General features: G+C 44.2%; 1 protein-coding gene across 3 annotated transcripts; it reads left to right on the top strand.

Moving 5' to 3' along the window:
- Nucleotides 1-2,072: 2,072 nt before the first annotated feature.
- OGFRL1 (opioid growth factor receptor like 1) lies at nucleotides 2,073-22,200 on the top strand. Of its 3 annotated transcripts, XR_009521962.1 has the most exons (8): nucleotides 2,073-2,440; nucleotides 6,997-7,083; nucleotides 7,459-7,540; nucleotides 10,303-10,381; nucleotides 10,471-10,537; nucleotides 10,640-10,785; nucleotides 15,015-16,163; nucleotides 20,086-22,200. XR_009521962.1 is itself a non-coding variant. In XM_060030388.1 (7 exons), the coding sequence occupies exons 1-7, from the start codon at nucleotides 2,201-2,203 to the stop codon at nucleotides 15,679-15,681; spliced, it is 1,365 nt and encodes a 454-aa protein (XP_059886371.1). In that variant the 5' UTR covers nucleotides 2,073-2,200; the 3' UTR covers nucleotides 15,682-22,200. The 3 variants fall into 3 exon arrangements, 2 of the variants coding, with proteins under 2 accessions (XP_059886371.1, XP_059886370.1); XM_060030388.1 differs by having other exon boundaries at nucleotides 7,462-7,540; nucleotides 15,015-22,200; XM_060030387.1 differs by having other exon boundaries at nucleotides 15,015-22,200.
- The last annotated feature ends 1,278 nt before the right edge of the window (nucleotides 22,201-23,478 follow it).

The raw sequence follows: 23,478 nt of genomic DNA, 5'->3' as shown, positions 1-23,478 counted from the left end.
GGGTAACTCCTATACAGAACCTGGAGATGAGAGACCTCCAGGATTAACTTTCTTAACATAGATTGGACACAGTGTGATCAATTATTGCTCCAAACTTACTTTTAAAAATCACTACTTAAGGTTTTTGGTAATACTTCATGTAAAATTATATTCTTTAGAAAATATATTGCACAACTTGGCACAAAATCCTATTGCCCTATAAAAACATTTGCCAAAAGGTGGTGGAAAAGGTAAAGATTCAATTGCAGCAGTTATACATACAAATACATATAGGCTTTCACAGACATTTTTCATTGTGCCATCGCTTGTGTAACTACTGCACAATTTAGTGACTTAAAACAGTAGCCATTTTATTGTTTTCACTATTTGAGGGTCAGGAAATTGAGCAGAGCTCTGCTGGGTGGCTCTTTTGTTCCGTATGGCAACAGTGGAGGTCACTGAGAGGTATTCAGCGGGCAGATGGGCTGGTCTGGAGTATCCAGTAAAACCCAGCAGGATGCAGCAGGGGTTGCTGGAAGGCAGGACCTTGCTGGGACTGGCGACCAAAAGACAGACACAGCGGCCTTTCCCGCAGTCTCCGGGGAGTGGAACTTCTTATATGGCAGCTCAGGGCTACACAATAGTACGTTCCTGAGACCTCAGGAGAAGAGGCAAGATTCCTTATAGGCTTTACCTTGCAAGTTCCAGATATTCTGGAAAATCCTCCGCACCGCAGTCTGTTTTCCAAAGCAAGCCCCTGTGGTCAGCCTTGATTCAAAGCATAGGGAGTTAGACTGTACCTCTCAAGGGGAGGTGAGCAAAGAACATGAGGCCAATTGTAATCTACACACAGCCAGACCAGGAGCACAAGGGCACAGCAACTATCACTAGACTTTCTTTTCTGGGATGCTTACGGCTAGACGGACAGCATTTACTTCTGCAACGTGTTCTGGTCCACTGCCATGGGGTGATGACTCCAAACTCCCAGATCGGACCAGCTAGATTCGTGTGGCCTACTCCTGCCCCATGTTTTCTTCACTAAGCCGTTATGACCAACAAGTCTTTTTTGTGTGTCAGGTCTATTTGTGTGTCTGTTACTTATTAGTTTTAGATCATTCGTGGATCATAGTAAGTCAGGGCTGCAAGGGACGTGGAAGAGAAAATCGGGTCCTATTTGATAGGAAATTTAGGTTTAAAGTAGCTGTGCGACCTGTCCAAGGCCAGAAACTGATTAGGGGCAGAGCCACAGCCATAGTGCTTAAAGACGGGCAGTCCTGATTTACCTGTGGAATGGGCATCCTGTTCACCTATCCTCGCCCTAGAAACAGCCCATCGTCCCTGTTGTGGTCTCCTATTTCACCACGAAACATTTAGAAAGAAGCTTTAGACGTGTACGTCGAACCTGTCTACTCAGCCCCCAGTCTGTAGATGTGAGCTGAGCACCCGCCGGGCTGCGCACGTGCAGGCGTGGCCTGCTGTAGCCGGAGGCCACAATGCAAAGTTTACAGGAGTCACTTGTTCCATCGTGCTGTTTCACCTTTAGGTACTTCTAAAACACGTTTTCCCCGGCTGTCCTTCCATTTACAGAACAGACCAAGGGGCCGAGGATTCTGAGTTTTTCCTCCGAGCACAGATGCGGAGTGGGTGTTAGTGAAACCATCCACGGATGCAGGTGAAAGTCTGATGGTTATTGCTGCTTTTGCTCTTTGGATGAGGTAGCAGACAGCTTTGACTCTCTGGTCCGCGGGGACTCTGGGTGGCTGGCCAGATGCAGTCTCGGTAGCTCGGGGTTTCTATTGATGTGCTGCCCGGTCACCACCAGCTTTGTCTTCTGCCGCGGCCAATCCGTCTTCCTCCCGGACCAGCCGGGAGAGAGGGGGAGGATGTGGACGGGACTCGCCCGCAGACGGCGACGCCTCCTCGGACCCCGATCCGCCCCCCGGGCACGTCCGAGGCCGAGGGAGGCGGGCCTTCCGGGAGGCAGAGCGGCGGGCGCGGCGCGCGGGGCCGGGGAGGCGGGAGCGATGGGCGGGCTCGGGCGCGGGCGGCGGTCCCGGGGCCGCGGGCTCCTCCCCGCCCTGCGCCCGCCGCTCGCCGCGCGCAGGCAGAGCGGGCTGGGCGCCGAGGTGCCGCCCAGCGCCCTGGCCGCGGCCCTGCCCGGGCCCTAGCGCCGCCGCAGCCGGAGTCCGGAGCCCCGCGCCCGCCCGCGCCCGTCTCTCCGATGGGCAACCTGCTCGGCGGGGTCGGCGTGCGCGAGCCCACCACCGTGGAGGACTGCGACTCCACCTGGCAGACGGACTCGGAGCCCGAGCCCGAGGAACCGGGGCCGGGCGGCGGCGAGGGCCCGGGGCGGGAGCCCGCGCAGCCCCCGGAGTCCCTGGAGCCCCCGGAGCGAGCCGGCGGCCGGCCCCGCGCCAGCCCCGCGCCCGACCGGGACGCCGAGGCGGCGGGCGCCGAGCAGGTACGCGGCCGGGGGGGCCTCGGGCCGGGATGGGGGGGACGTTGCCGGGAAGGGGGCAGCCCCGGGCGACTCCCCGCGCGCGGGGCCTGGGCGGGGGCTGAGCAGGGCGCCTCGTCCTCCCCCCGCCGTCCCGCTGCCCCGGGACCCAGGCCTGCGCGCGGCGGTCGCCCGGAGCCGTCCGCTGCCGGCCTGGGGCCTGAGCGCGGGCGCGACGAGGCGGTCCCTCCGGGCAGAACCCAACTTGGAGGGGTGTCTTCTCTGCCTCCGCAGACGGGTGATGGAAGGCGGGGTGGGAGGAACCTGCCTCAGAACAGAGGATTGTGAAAACCCATCTAGTGCGTGTTATTGGTTAAAACAACAACAACAACAACAACAACAACCCGGAATGAGGTGGGACTACGACGGAGCAGCGAGCCGTCTCCCTACGGCGGGAGTCCCCATCCAACGTTAAAACACCAGGGTTCCTATTCCAAGTCAGGCCTTCCAACCCAGGAGTTCAGGGCACGCTTCAAAATTCCTGTTTCACCCAGAAGACTTGTTGATCCAGCTGTGCTGAAGTCATTTGCCCACTACAATTCGGAGGAGGGGTTAGTAACGAGATAAATATCCCTTTTAACCTCTGATGGACTGAAAATAATCCAGAAAACTTCAGAAGGAGGAGCTGCGTGGCCGAGCCTCTGAAGAAGTGTGCCTGGCGGAGCTCTGACAGGCTGGTGGTCCCGGGTCAGGCCCTCCTTCCCATCAGCCATGGGGGGATGAGGGTGGGAAGTGGAGCCCCAAATCTGATGTAACCATGGGCTCTTGGGTTGAGGAGAGGAATCAGCGGTATATTTTATAGGAAGGCTGCCTTCTACATCTTGACGTTCATTTCCTTTTGGGTCAGGAGGAAACAGTCTTAGTGCAAGCTCTGTGCTATCCAGGTCATTTCCATCAACTGCAGTTTTAGGGGTGGGGTGCGGTGGGAGTTCTGTTTTGAGTCCCCACTTTAGAGAAAACTGAGGCTTAGTAGAAGCTTGCCCAAGATCATCCAGGGAGAGAGAGGTGCAAACCCAAGTACGCCTGTCACCAGCATCAGAACTTCGGACGTGCTGGAGTCGTGAATGTAACTCTGCCCCTTGCTGCTGGGTCATCTTGCCTTGGGAGCTCAACCTCAGGGAAGTATGAGACACTGTATTCCAGTGTTTTTCTCTCCCACTTGTCTCCAAATGAAGAAACCTTCTGAAGAAGTTTGGGATGTCAAAAAACACCCGCTCAGATTCAGTCCAACTCACCTGGTCCATCTATATAAAACAGTTTTATAATTAATGTTTCTATCAGTTAATTGCAACCCCAGTAAATGGTAAATGGCGCCAACCCTTCCTTTTCCCCTTGAATGATTAATTTTTCTTCTCTGTATCACCATGTAACTTCTACTTTTTGTTTGTTTGTTTGTTTTTTGATGTAACTTCTACTTTTTAATGCTGCTTTTGACTGTCCACGTCTTCTGTTCCCTACACCCCACAGTCATTTGCAAAAACTACTGGAGCTACCTTTAAAGTCTATCCCAGACCGACTACTTCTTACCAGCTCCATTGCTGTATTCCTAGTCCAACTGAATAGCTGACAAACGACAGTGCCATTCACTGAGATGGGGAAGTCTAGGGGGAAAGCGGCATCTGAGGTTAGGTCAAGAATGCTCTTGGGTTTAATATCTTATGAGACAGCCAAGTGGAGTTGGTGAGTAGTTAATTACGAGTGGAGCCCCAGTCCAGGACTGGAGTCATCAGCATGTACGAGTGGAGGTATTGAAAGTCCTGGGAAGATGCGGGGTCGTCAAGGAGCGTGAGAAATGTGGTCAAGCCTTGGGCACTCCTCCACTGAGAGCACGTGAGGAGGGGGAACCAGAGATGAGGCTGACCAGGGGCGACCGATGAGATGGGACGGAAACCAGGGCAGCTGTGGCAGGTGACAGTGTTTCAGGAAGGACAGGGCTTAGCTGGCCCCATGCTGCTGGGAGGTTGCCTGAGTTGAGCACCAAGAAGGATGCTCAGTGAGATGGAAATTTGTTAGGTGGCATTCACAAGAGTCGTTTGGTTGTGGATGGAAGCCTGGTTGGGTGGTAAATGGGAGAAGAGGAGATGGACGGGGACTCTGGGCAACTCTCCGGTGAGGCTTTACTGTGAAAGGGAGCAGATCTATGGATCTGTCATTCAGATGGGGTTTGGGTCAGTTCCAATTTGTGTAGGTTTTTTGTTTGTTTGTTTGTTTGTTTTGCGGTACGCGGGCCCCTCACCGCTGCGGCCCCTCCCACCGCGGAGCACAGGCCCCGGACGCACAGCCCCAGCGGCCACGGCCCACGGACCCAGCCACTCCGTGGCATGCGGGATCCTCCCGGACCAGGGCACGAACCCACGCCCCCTGCATCGGCAGGCGGACCCCCCAACCACTGCGCCACCAGGGAAGCCCTGTATGTTTGTTTTAAGATGAGAGATACTACAGCATGTTTGCTGAAGGAAATGACCCAGAAGACAGGGACAGGGCTTCCCTGGTGGCGCAGTTGTTGAGGGTCCGCCTGCCGTTGCAGGGGACACGGGTTCGTGCCCCGGTCCGGGAAGATCCCACGTGCCGCGGAGCGGCTGGGTGCGTGAGCCATGGCCGCTGAGCCTGCGCGTCCGGAGCCTGTGCTCCACAATGGGAGAGGCCACAGCAGTGAGAGGCCTGCGTACTGCAAAAAACCCCCCAAAAAAAGACAGGGACATTTTGGTGACACAGGAACTAGGAATAATATGTTAAGGAACAAAATCGGTGGCTGAGCAGGTGAAAGGGGGTGGAATAGAGAGACCAAAGGAGCGGGAAGTGGGGGGGAGCAGGGACACTGCCTGCAGGTTGGCACATTTAGAGGATGGAGGAGGTGGGCGTTCCCGTGATAATCCTGGGAAATAGGCAGGGTGTGAGTCATTCTCCTCATTTCAAAGATGATCAAACTAGGATTCAGTTAAAAGCTTCACAAAGCAGCAGCAGAGTGAAGACTCAGCCCAAGTATCCTGACTCCCAGTTTGGGGCTGTTGAAATGACACCATGGTTTCTATAATGATCCTTCGCATTTGGTGGAGCTGAAACTGATTCAGACCTAATTAGTTAGACTTGGAGCCCAGAGCCTGGGGTTCTCATTCTCCCGCTGTCGCTGGCCTCTGGGTGTTGGTGAAATTCTCCGAGCCTGCGTTACCTTGTTTCTAAGATGGAAGCACTCCTAACTGCCTGCCAGGTGTGTTATAAGAATCAGAGGAAATAATATATGTGCTATGTACATGGAAAAGTGCTTTCTATACACATGTCGGATGATGAGTCATGGGGTTGTAGCTCAGGCTAAATAGATTCAGAAACCTGCTAGGCAGAGCTATTTTGAAACGTGTGGCAAGGACCAGAACGTAAGCTTTGCCTCGCTTATGTAACGTGACAGAGTAGCCAGTGTTAAACACCAGCGAGTTTGGTAAGTACCTCTGTACTTGTAGTGATAGTGAGAATCATGCCACTTCAGAAACGTGTGAAAACTGCCTAGAGGATGCCAGTCTGTCAGCACAGATGGGGGTGGGGGCTGAGGAGAAAAGGGTAGGGGCAAAGCTCTTAATGAATATTCAGACCTAAACTTTGTCATCTGTTTCATCATTGTCACCAGTCTTGTTGCCCTTCTGCGTGACACTGGACCCAAAGCACGTTCCTGCACGTTATAATAGTATTGATACATGGAGTTAGAGAATGCGAACTGATTATATTGACCTGTATCTTATATTTTCAAAATTATGTCATGGGGCTGGGAGTTTGGTTTAGAATTTAAATAGTGTGAGTAAACTACCACATATAAGTTACTACAATGTAATGTGAAGTTCATTCCAGTTGAGAGCTTTTATTGCTTTGTGTGTATATATTTGAAATTTTCTAGCTTTAATCACATTGTATTATCACTGAATTAATGGAAGGTTATTCATACCTTTGTGTACTTGTTATGGTGCTGTAAAGGGTGGAATTTAGAAAGCTATTTAGTTTGTGTTAAAAGCCCCCTTTCCTTGCATTAATATTACTTGACTTCCAAGTACAGCTAAACATTGCAAAATTAATGACAGTTTTCTTTGAGGAATTGATTTATTATCTTAACACTTTTTTTTTTAGTGTTATGTAAAGTATTCTAAAATAAGTCTGGTCAAAGAATCACTTGTGTAACCTCTGGTAAAATATAGGTCTCGAATTCGTTTTAAGAATTCTAAGGTTTTAAGGTTTCTACTGGATACTGATCCATAACATTTGGCCTCAGTAGGCTTTTGGCGAATAATAAAGTTTTTTATTTAGTGAAACACCTTAGGACAAATGTTATTGGCTTCCACTCAGGAAGCGAGAATGCCAACAAATGTTGCTTGTAAACATTATTAAGAGGACATTTATAATATCCTTCATTTATCTGGACATCTTGACACTTTTCAGGCTTTCTTTATGGATGTTCATTATTTTAAGTTTGTTCTGGAAACTTCTTGGTGAAATTATCTTGCTTCAACACGTAAATGGAATTTCACTTTTTATTTTAGGAGGCTGATTCCACTGAAGTATCTGCCAAACCAAAGAGAAGTTTTTATGCTGCGAGGGATTTGTACAAATACCGACACCAGTACCCAGTAAGACTATAGAATTTTTTTTTTCTAAAATGTAAAATATTTCTCTTCTGTTTTTGTTACTTTGTGGTGCCAGTGAGCAAATGTGCAAGGAAGGTCCTTGTGCCTTTTTTTTTTTTTTTTTTTTTTTTGCGATACGCGGGCCTCTCACTGTTGTGGCCTCTCCCGTTGCGGGGCACCGGCTCCAGATGCGCAGGCCCAGCGGCCATGGCTCACGGGCCCAGCCGCTCCGCGGCATGTGGGATCTTCCGGGACCGGGGCACGAACCTGCGTCCCCTGCATCGGCAGGCGGACTCTCAACCACTGCGCCACCAGGGAAGCCCCTGTGCCTTTTTTTGTATGTCCATATGCTGGAGATTGACTTATTTTTTCCTTTAGCAGAACTTCAAAGATATCCGATATCAAAATGACTTGAGCAACCTTCGTTTTTATAAGAATAAAATTCCATTTAAGCCTGATGGTGAGTAATCCGCTCCCTTGGTAAAAAGCAAACTTTAAATAGTAGTACCGCTAGTCATTCTTTGTTCATTCCATAATCAGTGCATTCATTGTTCATTGACTGGCTTTCCTCTGCCCTGCCGTCCAGTGTGTCCCCAGAGTCCTAGACCCTTGACCTGTGAGCATCTGCTCAGCAGGTTCTGGGGGAGTAACTTGAGGATTAGCCATCCTTCCCACCACCTGTTTACAGTGGCGACTACTATCTGAAAGGTAGTGGGGGCCATTTTTGTGAGAGGAAAAGAGATTTTGAGAACCATAGAATATTAGATTATTAAGGACCCATGAGGGAGATCAAATTCAGTTTCCTCATTTTAAAGATGAAGTTGCTGGGTCTTGATGACCGACTTGATCATAGACTTGATCATAGACTTGGATCTGGGCTCCAGAGTTCAGTGTTCTTTTCACTGTGCCAAACCCGGAAAATCTTTGGAACATAATGGAAAGGTGGTTGTTTTTCTATTAGAATAATCTTTCCTGTCGATTTTCAGATTCAAGGTCAGGGAGCTAGAGCAGCCCCTGTTCAGCGTTCCAGCATCCCAGGGAGGGAACTGCACACACTGTAGATCTCCACGCAGCTCTGTCAGATCTACTGGCCCTCCTCCACACTGTACAGTTGCCCTCCCAGGACCTTTCCTAGACCGTTAGTGAGAGGGTGCAGTCTCCGTGGTGATACGCATGACCCACCCAGGCACCAGGCCGTGGTTCGCGGTGGGCGTCCTCATTTTATCCAGGTCAAACCAGAAAGCTGGCTGCTCCCTGTCCGTAGAGCCCTTATCTCTGTGAGATGACCAGATGGCCCTGGCCGCTGCTCTTCACTCTCAGTGGAAACCCAGCCAAATCCCCAGCAGCGTGAGTCAGGGGACGAGGGTCATGGATTGCAAAGCTCTCCGAGTGGCAGGACCTTGCATTCTTTGATGAGCTAACTGGCTGAAGAATATCTAAGGAATTCCATATATTTGTGCACTGGCAGACGCACCAGTTGGTGCGTAAGAACCAGCAATGTAAGAACATTGCTGCGATGGCCAGATCCCCTTATCTTTAGTTGATTTCTGGTGTCCCAGAAGTCTGCCCTGTTTTGGAAGGAGCCCTCTTGATAAAAATGCCCTGTTGTATTGACTAACGGTAGAAAGGTACTGCTTTATTTACTAGTTGAAATAGTATTAATTAAATTAGTTAGTTTTTTAGGACGTGGAGTAAGAAAACCTTTTGAAGAAATGCAATGATAGATAGGTAATTTGACTCTGATGTGAATTTAAAAAATTTTTCCCAAAGGAATGCCTTCAAAATATTAAAAACATTGAACATAGAGATAATGACAGTATTTAACTCAATTATTTTTATGTTTCTAACAGTGAATTTATTTTTGAGGTGGTAATTTAGAACGATAACTTAAAGCAATGCATTAATTTTTTGTAATCTTTATCACAAAAGTTATTTGGAAATCTTGTAAGACTGGTGGAGGTCAGAAGTTTTAGCTAAGGTCACATAAAATGTTATTCTAGTTTATTATATAAATTACATCAACTCTCACTTTCCTTCCCAGTGTGTGTGAACACGCACACACACACACACACACACACACACACACACACACACCACGCTTGTCAGTAAGCATAAGGCTGCAATGATGTATGTTACTTATTAAGTAGGAGGAGGGATAGATGGAAGGGGAAACAAATGGGAAATTATGGAGGTAAATGGCTTCAACATGCTGATGATTAAAAAACAGCCTTTTACCAAAAACCCTGAGTGTGGACCTCTAGTACAAACTGGTGATCTCTGGAGGAAACGAGAAGGAGATGAGTTACGTTAGAAAGATATTAGGTTGTTGTCTCTTTTCCTATAAAATTGACTAAGTGGCCGCACAGTCAGTTGTGACTAGACAGATTTGGGAAGCAGAGGATTTTGCTGTGATAAGTTCCTATAGGAGAAGAACTGGATGTGGTGAAGAAGAGGGCTTACGTTTCAGAACCAGAAAGACCTGTGTTCTGCTCCTGGTTTTGTTAATGTGTGACTGAGCAAATCACACCATGTCCTCAGTGGTAAAGCGGGGCTGGTGACGCTGGTTTGAGACAGTGCTGGGCGGATTCAACGGGCTGTCTACACCCTGTGTAATCCGGCCCCCGCCGCTAGGAGGCGCTCACCACCATTTCCTTTCCCTTTTCTCTCCTCCCTTTCCTCCTTTTCCCTGCTTCTCTCCTTTCTCTTCTTCCCATCTTTGTCTCCTTCCTTTCTTTTTGCCTGGCATACATTTCATTTTTATTTGATCTAATATTTCAAGAACTCTATGGCCCTCCAGGGCAGGGGTTGGCCAACTTTCTCTGTACAGAGCCAGAGAGTAAATATCCTCAGCTTTGCGGGCCACGCAATCTCTGTTGCAACTACTCAACTCCCCTGTTATGATAGAAAATACGTGAATGGATGTGCCTGGCTGTGTTCCAATAAAGCTTTATTTATAAAACAGATGGCAGGCCATAGGTTGCCAGCCTCTGCTTTAGAGTAACTGTCCAGTAGCGCTTTCTCCGATCTGAGGTGCCATAAATTTGTTTTTAGAATTAGACTTATTACATAGCAGAGTATATGGCATAGGGTATTCATCCTACACAAGCATTGTTGTTGTGTGCTGTCGTTAAGTTTTAACATAAGGCTTAAGCGATTCAGTCTTAAAATGCCTCCAACAATGTTTTACACGTCTGGTTCGTGTTCTAAATCTTTACTCTTTAGGTGTTTACATTGAAGAAGTTCTCAGTAAGTGGAAAGGAGATTACGAGAAGCTGGAATACAGCCACACCTACATCCAATGGTCAGTCGTGTGCTCTGTCTCGCACCTGTTTCACCATGTGTGTCTCCCAGGCAACATTAATATAAAAATATTATTTTTCTAAAACGTAGGCTTTTCCCCCTGAGAGAACAAGGCTTGAACTTTTACGCTAAAGAACTAACTACGTATGAAATTGAGGTAAGGCCAGCTCATTCCATTTGGTGTGAATTAGCCAAATTATATTCATTCGATGGCCCTGATAAGTCCGAGTCACCCAGCTGACTTTTCTTTTTTCATTAGGAATTCAAGAAAACAAAAGAGGCCATTAGAAGATTCCTCTTGGCTTATAAAATGATGCTGGAATTTTTTGGAATAAAACTGATAGATAAAACTGGAAATGTCGCTCGGGCTGTTAACTGGCAGGAAAGGTTTCAGCACCTGAACGAGTAAGTAAAGGCCCGCAGTGCAACCCCGGGCTGGCGTGGTGTTTTCCCCGGGTTGGAATTCTCTGTGGCTCGTAGAACAAGCAACAGATGGGCTCAGGAATTTGCATTCAAAAGCTCGTCTGAAATGCACTTCATTCCTGTTCTGTATTCTAAAGCAAAACAAAGTAGCAGCCAAAACAGAATGACATTCCAGGTAGAAACGCGGCTGCTCGGTTTCAGAGCTGTTTCTTCCTGAAGCATCTCCGCTGTCCCCAGCCAAGTGTGGCCTCGCCCGCTCTTTACCCCACGTTGCTTGACCTTTGCGGTTGTTGTTTGTGGACACTTTTCCAGACCCATCCCCTAGGCTGTGAGATTCTGCTAGCTCTGCACGCTTCTCAGGCACAGTGCTTTCTTAGATTAAATCCATGAATTAAGCCTATGACATATAAAAATCATTTCATAAGACTGACAGGTATTCATACATTTTACTAAGAACGAGGGAAAATTAGAATCTTCACCATTTAGGTCAAAACCAGAAGCCCATTTTTGGTTAATAAAGCCAAACACCTGGAAGAAAATTTTACCAGTTTATTTGGAATTGATTTGCTATATTCTTTTTTTTTTTTTGCGGTACGCGGGCCTCTCACTGTTGTGGCCCCTCCCGTTGCGGAGCACAGGCTCCGGACGTGCAGGCTCAGCAGCCATGGCTCACCGGCCCAGCCACTCCAGGGCATGTGGGATCGCCCCGGACCGGGGCACGATCCCGTGTCCCCTGCATCGGCAGGCGGACTCCCAACCACTGCGCCACCAGGGAAGCCCTGCTATATTCTTTTGCTTGGATATTTATAACTTTCATTAACACATATGCCCAAAGTTGGTTTTTGTTTATTATTATTTTCTTTGCATGCAAACTGGCTTTTTTTTCTTTTTAATTATAGGGTGACTTATGAGCACTGGACTATAAAACCAACTTTAAACATTTTTAGCACATTGTAATTAGCTGAACTGGGCAAGTACTAAGAGAAAAAAAAATTAAAACTAACCTAAGAAATTTTTCTTTGTCCCAAACAGAATTTTTTGCATTGCTTAACTAAATTTTTTGTGCTTTCCTAGAACTTTTATCTTGCTTGTGTAAAACGAGTACGAGTACAATATTGTTTAAGCCTTCCATTTACTTTATTAGTCATAATCAACGCTGTTAAAATGGTAGCTTGCACTAAAACACGCAGGATATGGGCATAAAGCATTATGATCTTGACGAGAAGACCTATTACCTCATAACTCAAGTTCACTTTGATTTCTGTAGAGCACTTACAGCAGAAGTATATATGCCTCTGCCTAGGCAATGCAGGTAGCTATCTCTGGACAGAGTTTCTAAGCACTTATGTCAGACTGTCACAGAAAGCTGTGTGCAAGTAGCCTGTTGACATGAAGGCTGGCAGAAGGCAGCCTTTGAAGAGGATCTGGTAGCATCTCATCTTCCATGTACCCACGACTATCTTTAGAGAATTTCCAGCTGGTTTTGTTTTGGTCGGAATAGCAATCATACTTAGTAAATGTTTGTTGAATGAATAATGAGGAACAAAACAGGTTTGTCTGCCTAAATCCTCCTTGGGGTTTTATTGTCAGATCTTCAGATTAGTAGCTGGAAGCCGCCCTTCCGAAGGCTGTCGTTGAGTGATGTCCTAGCTTGGTGTGGGGAGGGGAACCTGACCCCTACTGCCCCATGCTGCTCCCTTTCCACCATCATTTTTCCTTTCCGTGGGTATTGCTTACAGCTTTTACTTGTGTTTTAAGCTGTATGACATCTTGAGTTTTTCACAGTAAGCAGGGAACTCAATACATTTATCGTAGCCTAGCGGATAAAAACTATTGAATGAAAATCAAGTGAAATAAAGTTTAGTGAACAAGTGACCATGACTAAAAGAGGTAAAACATTTTCAAACACGAGAGTGCAGACATATAGACCAACCACGAAGATGGATTTCCAATTTTATTTGTAATCACCTTGGATTACGGAGCTGTATTTTAGACCCTGGAATCCCCTCTCACTTTTACTTTCTGTCTCCTGGTTCTTGGCTTTTGTGTGTCCTTTCCTCGCTAACCTGCTCTTCCTGACAGCTTCAGCCCTTCTTACTACCCTTACCGCTGTCTGGAAGCCCAGCTTCTCTCTTTGATCTGCTACGCGACCCCAAAGTCTACTCACAACTCTAGGCGTGTGGGGTGTTTTTTTTTGTATTTCTCTGTGACATTTATTTCAAATCATACTGAAACACCCGATTTCTTTCTTGTATAATTTTGTTCTATAATCCTGATCTCCACTCTCTTTAACCCAAGTGTTTGTCCTTTTCTACTGTTATGTAAACTTTTTAATTGGAGAACGTGTTGATACAGATAAGTGTACACAGAAATTTTATCTTGGTCATTCATCCTGGACTGGATATGTGAAACTGAGCTGCTTGCAAATATAGTAAATTTTGTTGTGTCGTGTAACTCTTCTTTGGGATTTTTAAAGGAAAACATTCTTCTGCTTTTCCATATCTCTCTTTCTCATAGACTTATGAAGCAGATGTTGGGATTTTTACCACCAAGTTTTTAGAGTATGCAAACTCTACATTGGATCAGTCTTGCTGATAAAGACATTGTCTTAACTTCACTCAAATTTGTATTGTCTCACAAGACCGGTACTTCCTAACTATTAAAAAATACAGATTCATAAGACTGAAATGTATCTGTGCTACATTGTACCCTTTGGCCTTCAAAGAGTCGAATAGTAAGAGAACACTATTTTGGTAAACATCCAGGAGGCTGGAGATAATGAAAACTGCTGGACTTGTCATTTCTAGCGTCTGGTGAGCCCACATCATTAAGGGTTTAGTTTTGTCCAAACTAACTCTCTTCTTAAAATATAAGGCCATGGAGCCACGCCCTTCCATCCCTCAAATAATTCAGTATCCTCTTCCATGCTTCCCAAATAAGTTGCTAGTTATTCCTAAGTGAATACCAAGCACTTGTGGAAGCCAAGGCAGGTGTATGCGATGCTTGTCTAAAGTTCAGTGTCTGAGGTATAGACAGGTTTGGGGAAGTGAGGAATAAGTGGTGCAATATTGGGTGAGTAACTAACCCAGGCTGGTGATGACACACATGATTAATACATGGACCTGAAGGTTCCCTTAGGATGCAGCCAGGTATTTGTAATAAAGCAACTCTTGGGCTGAGTGAGGTAGGGGGGCAAGATTATGAATCGTGACAAAATAGGTTTGGAAAGTTTTCATCTGCTAATGGCTTTAGTTTTGGGACAAGAAAAGAAAGATGTTAGTGCAATCTGGGGAAAGAGGAGTCTTTGCAGTCAATGCCATTAGAAGTAAAATTTAAAATTCTGTGATAGGGAAAGAGGAGGTGAGAGAGAGGCCACAGACGGAAGAGAATGAGGTGATTAAGGTGGGATAGGTACACATAAGGTAGTCCTTAGTACCAAATCTGAATAATACCAATACCAATAATTATACTGATGTTAAATAGTGTCTGAAATTTATCGAGTTCCACATGCTCTGCATATATGTCAGCTAATTTGATGCTTACAAGTGCAGTGAGGTGTGGGCCCTTCCCCCACGTTAAAGATGAGGGTACTTGAGCCTTAGGGGTGCCGTGATCTCATGTAGCTGTTGGCGGCTAGGGTGTGAATTCGGTTCTGACTCCAAAGCCTATACTCTTTGCTCTGCTAAATAAGTCACTTCTGCCTCCTTTGTCGGAATTGTTCCAGCAAGGTAGAACGGTTTCTGCTGCTTTCCTTCTGAGTTGCTTGATATGGTGGGTTCTGCTGGCCCGCTGACCCTGTAAGTCGTACATTCGGCTGTTAACCAATGCTCGGCACTGTTTACCTGTGACAGGTACGATACGTTTGTGTAGTAGATAGTCATCCTCAGTGTATTTAACAAACAAACAGCCATTCGACATCCATGGGAATACATTGAAAATCTAAATGTTTTTCAAGTACAAAGAACTAAAGGAAAAAGGAGAATTTCTTTTATGCATTGGAGTTTTACATAGATTGGCGTTACACTGAGGTACAGGGGTTTCACATCTTGTTTTATTCTTCTTAGCGGTGTCTGCTACGACTTTTAGCCAAGTCATTACAAGGCATGTTTTCCCAGCTTACTCTTCCATCAGAAATAGTTTCCCAGTGGTTTTTAGGCCCCTGCTTTCCGCCACCTAATTTTCCTCCTTCGTGGTATTCAATCCTCTTCCAGGTCTCAGCACAACTATTTAAGGATCACTCGTATTCTGAAAAGCCTCGGCGAGCTTGGATATGAAAGTTTTAAATCTCCTCTTGTAAAATTTATCCTTCATGAGGCTCTTGTGGAAAATACCATCCCCAATATTAAACAGAGCGCCCTGGAGTATTTCGTGTACACAATTAGAGACAGAAGGGAAAGGAGAAGACTCCTGCGCTTCGCCCAGAAACATTACACGCCCTCGGAGAATTTTATCTGGGGACCACCCAGGAGGGAACAGCCCGAGGGCAGCAAAGCCCCGAAGACCCCCGCCCCGCCCACCTCGGGGCATCACAGCCAGACGTCTATGCACAAAAAACCCAAGGACTCCAAAAATCCCTCTGCAGCTGGGCGTGTAAATAGCAAAGCTGCCGAAGACAAAAAAGTGACACCTAGGGAGCCGGAGGAGGAGACAGACTGGCCCAGCTCAGAGGCCGGCAGCGACGCTGCCGGGTCAGGAGACCCAGAGAGAGAGGGTGATGCCGACGATTCCAGTCCTCAACCAGAAGAGACAATTGCGCATGCGCTGGAGAAAAAGGAGAGTGCGTCTCCCTCTGAAAAAGATGAAGAGCGTGAAAAGCGTAACAAGGACTGTGAGAGTCCCGGAGAGACAGGTTCCCACGATGACGCACTCTTACAGTGAATTATCAGGAAGCCCACAGACCCGTGTGGGTGAGGAGCAGAGGCCACGTTTCGGAGGGTAGCCGGCTGTTGGTGATCTCTGTTGTAAGCATTTAATTGTCACTTGGTTTTGATTTTGGATGACAGTGAATTTAATATTTAACCAGAAGTCTGAAGACAGGACCCAATTCATGAATGCATTCTGTAACACTTTGGGGACGTGAGTTTTCGAATCCAGTACACAACAATTACTTTTAAATTCTTTTCAGTGTATCTGGAAATAACCATGTAGTCTTCGATACAGCAAATAAATTCTTTGGAGAGACTCCGCTCTACATCAAGAAAATCAAGTGGATAATTTCGTTAGGTTGCCACCCCTTTGCCCGTTTTATGGATTCCTTTGTTTTTAAGCTGCGAGAAAGAATTTGGTCTTCTCAGATGTATTCGGAAGAAATTGGGAGTCTTTTCATTACAGCACCTCAGCATGCTTATTTTTAGTTTCTGGTAAGTGGGATGGATGTTCTTGGGGAGATATACTTGCCCCTCCCCGTTTGTCGGTCCTGCTGTTTTTCCTCTTCCCCTCTCCATTCTCTCCCTCGTTGGCCACTTGTGTCGGCGGGCACGCGCATTTCTAGTGTACATTCGGATGATCTACTACAGTGACATTTACGTGGCGTAGAGGGAACTGTCGGCTGTATTATTTCAAGAATTTGTTTAAAATAATAAAAATGGTTTTCTGTGTTAAGTGCTTAAAAACAAATTTTGATGCAAAAGTCCAAGAAGAGAATTTTGCCTTCTGTGGCTGTTCTGCACAAATTTGGTGCTTGTTTCTGAATGCAAATGACTAAAGAATTAAAAAATAAGAAAGGAAATTATTCGTTTTCAAAAGGCACGCATCTGGCACTGGCAACAAGGCAGTGGTCCCTAAAACCATGAATATCTCAGTGTTATGTAGACTATGACATTAATATGGCTTAGTCCACAGTATATCTTTAGAAAAAACATAATCTGCTGCATCTCTAAGTTGTCAAAGCTCGAAATTGAGAACAGACTGGACATCCCATGTATTCAGTTTTAGTAAGCACTGAATGTGTTAATATTGGGTAAGAGCAAATAACTTTCTTGCTTATACTATTATTACTAATTATTACACATTCGAAAACAGTCAAACACTGTGGTGAGAACTTCAGAGCATACGTACACATACAGTGAAAGCAATTCACAGAAAAAATTTTTCTTCACTTCATTTCCTTTAGAAAGGAATTGGCTTTTGTGTGTTTCTTAGGCCCTTAAGGGAAGTTCTATTCACTTTAACCCTCAGAGAATTTTTACTATGTCCTATTTTTAAATCACATTATGTCATCTTCTGCTACCTTTATTGACCAGAGGATTTTTAGCAGAGGGTTTCTAGAAAATAGACACACAAGTAGTATGCTTTAGAAGGGTTACATTGCCTTGAAGTTTACATGAAACAGCATTGTTGCTCAAATCTGACTTATTTTATATGAATGTGAGTAACGCTCATGTTATATATTGTATTCCAATAAATATAGAATATTTTTTCACTATCATTTCTCATAATATGACAGTTTTTGCTTTCTACTGTTTAGTGAAGTGAGCATTAGGATTTGGGGAAACCATTCTGCTTTTGCATTTCAATTTCTGTGTTTTTTCACATGGACCCTCTAATGGCCCCATCGAGCTCAATAAACAGTTCTACAGCTTAGCGCATGAGAGTAGGTTGTCACATTGGGCTGAATTGTAGGAATATGATTCATTTGAAATACCTTACCAATTTTGCATACATGATAAAGTGTTCACACCACTTTCCAAGTGCATAATGTTAAAATTTTGTGACCAGATATTAAAATATTAATAAGTGGACAGATACTAAAAGAAATGGATATAATCTAAATCACTTAGAAACTAATAGTATATCAGAACCCTTAGAAGTAAAAACGTTTCATTCAATAATTTAACTTTTAGCGTATTCCTAATTAGGGGTTTGATTAGATTGTACTGTTTAATTTGAGAATATTTAGTGTCAAGGGAAAACTGCCTGGCTTCCACTTAAAACAGTGGCCTTTTTCTACCATGTTGTTTTGAAATGCATACTCATGTGAAACAGTATGATTCCTACGCTTAATCTGTAAATAACTTATGAGAGAATTCTTCAGTGGAAACAAGTGAGAGGATGACATTCCTTTTGCAGATAAAAATTAGGAACGTCTAGAGTTTTTTTCTATTAAGAATACTCTGTACATTCAATAGTTTTACAATAAGATCTGTAGGTGTGTCTTTAGGTGTGTGTGTTACGACCTGAAACAGCCCTCTGGGTTTGACTGTGATGTTTTGTATTTTTAAGAACTACCATGTGCTTGCAGAAACTAAGAAGCTGTTATCAAAATGCAGTGGAGCATGGCCAAATGACTAGAAGAAACTTTATTGAATTTTTGTGACTATATAGACTTTATCATTGTACCATGGACTGTGAATATACTAAGTATTGGCTATTGATAAAATACTAATTTGCATTTCAGGCAAATAGATGTTACACCGCTTGGTCAGTCTAGTATATTTCTAATATTTTGTGCTTTCATATCCCAAAGGAGACGATATATGTGAAAATATTTTGAAATACTGTAAAGTGATATATAATGACAAGATATATTTCTGTAGAGAAAAAGTTTATTATATTAAGAGTATTGTACCATTATACATCCTCATGCTCAATCTCATAAGAAACTGAAAAGAATCATGACAGAACTGAAAATATGTCTGCTTTCTCTAAGTCATGTCCAGTTCTCAGTTCAAAAATTATTTGGTATAGTTTTATTTTGGATTTTAGTTTTGAGAAACAACCATTTTGAGTTTCAAGGAGAAAACAAAACTTATGACTCTGGAGTTACCAGAGAAGTTCTAATATTTTTTGCTAAGTATTAAAAATATAAAGATTGTGTTTAAAAATCACCTACTTTGTCTCTAGTTTTTACACTTTAACCTGACAGAAGGAATGCTCTGGTGAAAAAGGAAAAATATTGTAGTACAGTATTACATTTGAGTTACTCTCTAAAAAATCATTTTAGAAAGTAAACTTCCTTATCAAGTTGTCAAAAACTGGTTGAACTGATGGAGAGGGAATATTTGTTTAATTGTTTCAAGTTAAATTTCCCAGGTTTATAGTAGAGTTATGGTTGAGTGTATAATCTACTGAGTAACTAAATCAAGCCAGTTTCTTTGTCTTTCTATAATTGAGGCTCTTCTAAAAGCTTTATTTTCTAACCTGAGAAAAGAAGGGCGTTCTTGATCTTGCTTGATTGTAATTGCATCTGTGGGTCTCTCAAGTTTATTTGGGGTGAGTGGGGACTCTTTGTTATAGGAGTAGTTTTGAAGATTTCTATTTTGTTTCCCACTTAAAAAGTTCCAATTTTTTTTTCCTTTGGGGTATATCCATTAAGTGTAAGGTAGGCTGAAGTTAGACAAGCAAGAATCATTTCAAAGTAGCTGCAGTTGCAGAAAATGATGGCCTGGGTCAGTAGGATCTGGAAAATTAGGGGTGTACAAAGGGTTGACTTCTTTCAATTTAGAATTCTTTAGTGTTTATTCCATGGGCGTATTTGTTGAGTAATCTCTAGGGTGACAGTGAGTACACCCTGCCTCTTTGCCTGTTCCAGCCCACCCAGCAGACTGTGCTTAGGGACAGACCACGTTTTAGAAATTCCTTATTACTGAAGTTAATAATAAAATAATATCGTTATAAATATGAATGCCTGGAGGTGTCCAGATGTGCCTTAACTAATGTGAATGCTTTTCATTCAGAAGTTTAAATTTTTACTTCATTATAAGATCTTGCCATAAGAAACATTCCAAACCGTGAAGATCAGTTAATTTAATGAAATTTACTTTCGTGCTTTCTCATTTTGGAGACATTTCCATTTGTATCAGTAACATCAGTTCAAAAGGAAGTGTACTAGCCACAGTGTTCAAAAATGTGTTACATTTGAGAAAGAAGTAAGATCTTACAGCAGAAAGATTAACTTCATTGTTACATTTATTTATGCTTCTGCCTAATTTTGCTACACCCTGTAATTTTCATTGTAAACATCTCTCAGTTACTACAAGTGATATTAATCTGTGTTTTACTTTTGCTTTTAGATACAGAGGGATGTAGAGAATGGAATTCTATTAGAGAAATGATTTAAAAGTTTAATTCCAGTAGATAGTTGGGGGAATCTGAAATTAATTTGGACTTTTATGCTGTAATTTTATTAGAAACATTTAAACAGTACTTGTTCTTGCTTTTTCCCTAGATTAGAGAGAATGTTTTTTGTCATCTTCTGCTTTTTCCCTCATCTGTTGAGAAGTTTATTGTTTTAGTTACTTGTGGGAAATAACTTCTTAATATGTTTGTTTCCTTGAATTAAAGTGTTCACGTGGAGGATACAATTAACTGCTTCGTTTTATGGCCCAAACTCTTGCCTGGAGGTTGAGTTCAGAGATGGGGAGGTGGCTGAGAACCAGAGTGGGCGTCCTGGTGAAGGGGCACGTACACTGGGCTGCATCCTCTCCAGTAGAGGAGGGGTCTCCGGAGCCTCCCCTGGATGCCGAGGGTGTCGGACCCCGTGATCGCTGTCTTCTGAGGAAGGTGGGCCACCTTGGACTTCATGCACAGTTTCACTGGGTATCAGTTTTCATACAATACCTGTTATAATTCATTCGTCACCATTTTGCAGTTGTTTAGGAAATTGTGAGCAGTTGGACACCTGCTGTGTAAATTACACCTGAATCTTTCTATCTCGGGAAACATTGAAATACCAGTTCTGCCTACCCCTCTCGCCAGTTCAAAACTTCTGATTTCCATCAAAAATTATTTGGGGTTGTTCTTTCAGAGGTCTCTATATAAAATTCTCCATAAAATGCTTTAGTGTAAAGACGAAGTGAAAGGGAAAAGGCACCAGTGCGCACTTGTTATGCTGAGAGACCTTTTTTAGACAAATCAGAAACCTTATATATTTTAATATGAAAAATATGTTGAAGCTATAAAGTTTATCATATTTTTGTTTTTAAATCATAATGGAGTTTGTGGAACAGTTACATTAACTAGAGAGATTCGTTGTGTAATAAGCTTTGGTCCTAAGAAGTGTCCAAGGTCTGCAGTCATTGGTCAGATGAACACCTTTTTCAGTGCTGGTGGGTTTAGTTTCATGTGGAGAAGAGGAAAATAACAATCGAAACAAAAAATTAGAAACAGGCACTAGAAACTCACTATAGAAATAAAGATGTAACTGACCGTAGGTTTGTGGAGTGCCAGAATTTACTGGAATGAGGAACAGATGAGGATGCAGAAGCTTTACGGTGGGAACGTGCTCGGTGTTATCCGTGCCAGGGAGATCTGGACTGGTGTGAATGGGAAGCAATGCCGTTCATGCTCGCATTTTCAGCCTGGATTCCGCTTACCCCACAGTAGATGGAAACCTTTCACAGACTGAGAGGAATAATCACATGATGCGCCACCAGGTTGAATTCCTCTGCCCGTGGTTCTACTGACAGGAAGTTAAGTGGAGGCAGTGGCTGCAGAGACGGGAAGGAGGTCCCGCGCTAGGCTGTTTCTAACCATGTGACTGTACCCCACGCCGGCGAGAGCGACGGCATCTTCCTCGTGTGGCACCACCGTTAAGAGCAACAAACCAGAGCAAGGGTTTGACAAGCGTTTTGTTCTTTGTCCTTTTTTGCTTGTTTTTGTTTTGCGGTACGCGGGCCTCTCACTGTCGTGGCCTCTCCCGTTGCGGAGCATAGGCTCGGGACGCGCAGGCTCAGCGGCCATGGCTCACGGGGCCCAGCCGCACCGCGGCATGTGGGATCTTCCCGGACCGGGGCACGAACCCGCGCCCCCTGCATCGGCAGGCGGACTCTCAACCACTGCGCCACCAGGGAAGCCCCGTCCTTTTTATAAGAAGGTTGTTTCCGTGTTTCCCAAGTGAGCTGTCCACTCCTCTTCCGTGTTACCTAAGAAGATAGACGGCTAACTGGGTCCAGTCACCGCTTCAGCTGGGAAACTATTGTGTCCTTTGTATTTTGAGTATTTTAGGAAAATGGGTAGATTCTTAGAAAGATGTGTGCTTTCCTTCCTGCATGAGCGCTGACTCTCCAGCAGCCGTGGGCCTTCTCTGTGCTCTGTCATCTCCTGCAGGATGAATTACAGAACGCCGTGCACGTCTGTGCACACCAATACCATGTGTATGTGGTAGGAGCTGTAGCCAGTTTCTGGATCTGTATGGTACTATGAAACACTTATTTTATAATCCTGTAACTGTATGGCAGTGTTATGCCAGAAAATGTATAAAGTGCAGTAGTGTCTGTTGTTTACTGCTGTATTTAAAAATACCGTTTCTGAATCTATATATTTAGAGTTCTGTTATTTTTAATAACTATTGCCAAATATACATCCTGTAAAACGACCAAAAGCCACTTCATCTTACTTAACATTTTAGCATTATGCTGATTTTGCATGATTAAAATATTTTTAAAGAGCTGGAACAAATGACTTTGCTGTTTTTCTATGATTAGACTTTTTTTATGGTTATGGTATGAGATCGACATTATTTCCCTTTTATCCCCTAAAATAAATATTGTATTTTGAAGAGTGAAATCTTATTTACACAGGCGGTTATTTTTGTCGGGAGATTTTGGAGGGCAGGTCACACGTGTAAGTACCTGGATGTTCACTGTTCTCTCTTTTTTTCACTTTTCTCTAATGCAAAGTTTTAAAAGTATATTTAATATAGATGACTGAAAATGAATGACTCATGGAGGGGACAGATTTTTTTCACTTAATAGAGCTCGTCTTCTAACAACAATTTTTTGATTAAGAAAAATGCAGCTGTGAGATGCAATTGAGGGCGTTGCTCGAGATGCCGCAGGACAGCGGGGATGAAGGTGAGGAAGAGCATCACGTTGGAGCTCGCCTGCGCTGACCTGTAGAGGCTGGAAAAGAGCGTATGAAAGAACTAAGAACAAACTAGGAAGAGTCAGAATGAAATCACATTGTGCATAATTGAGAAACTCAGAGAGAGAGAGGGAACAAACCACAGCCATGGTGCGAGCAAGCATGATTTTAACTGCAGCCTTTGGGATGAGCTGTTTAGGGAGAGAGCAACGCACACAAGCAATCATCGTCCTAAGGGAAGAACGGACACATTCTGGTAACAGAAAATAGAGATGTTTGCTTTTCCCCAAGGGTCAAATGTCAGAAGGCAACCTAAGATCTTAAAAAGATGGAGATTCTCAGTAGAGTGAAAAAAGCAGGACTGAGTACATTTCTTTAAGAATGTAAAATCTAAATAATACGGGAGACAGTTCGCAGAAGAGATTTAAAACACGTTCCTTATTTTAAGCCTCAAGTGGACGCAGAGAAGGCCAGCTGGTGTTCCAGGGATGGCAGGAAATCCCAGCCTGGAGAGAAGTGTCAACGGTCAGGGTGGCCTCTCGTGGGTGAGTTTAGGCTCCGTGATTGTGACTGACTAAGGAGCTGGGCTGATTACAGGGAACGTGTAAGGATGATCCTTCCCCTTGGGATTATCCCCGTGAATATGTGGGATTAATTGGAAGAGCGTTTTAAAAATAGGTTATTCACAAGAGAGATTAGAGAGCCAGCGCCGATCTGACTTTACTCAGGAAGGCTGGGTTTACTAATTTTGCTATAATAGTTAGCGTTCCACTATTTTTATAACCTTAATGTATGTTCAGCACTACCGAGGAATATACAAATATGTTCTTCTCAAATGGTGTGTAACATATTTTGTTGTGATTGAAATAGCTT

The sequence above is a fragment of the Delphinus delphis genome, chromosome 14 (genome assembly GCF_949987515.2).
Source record: "Delphinus delphis chromosome 14, mDelDel1.2, whole genome shotgun sequence".
In the NCBI taxonomy this organism is placed as follows: Eukaryota; Metazoa; Chordata; class Mammalia; order Artiodactyla; family Delphinidae; genus Delphinus; species Delphinus delphis.
The sequence above is the reverse complement of the archived record's forward strand: the minus strand, read 5'-3'. Positions and strand labels throughout refer to the sequence as shown.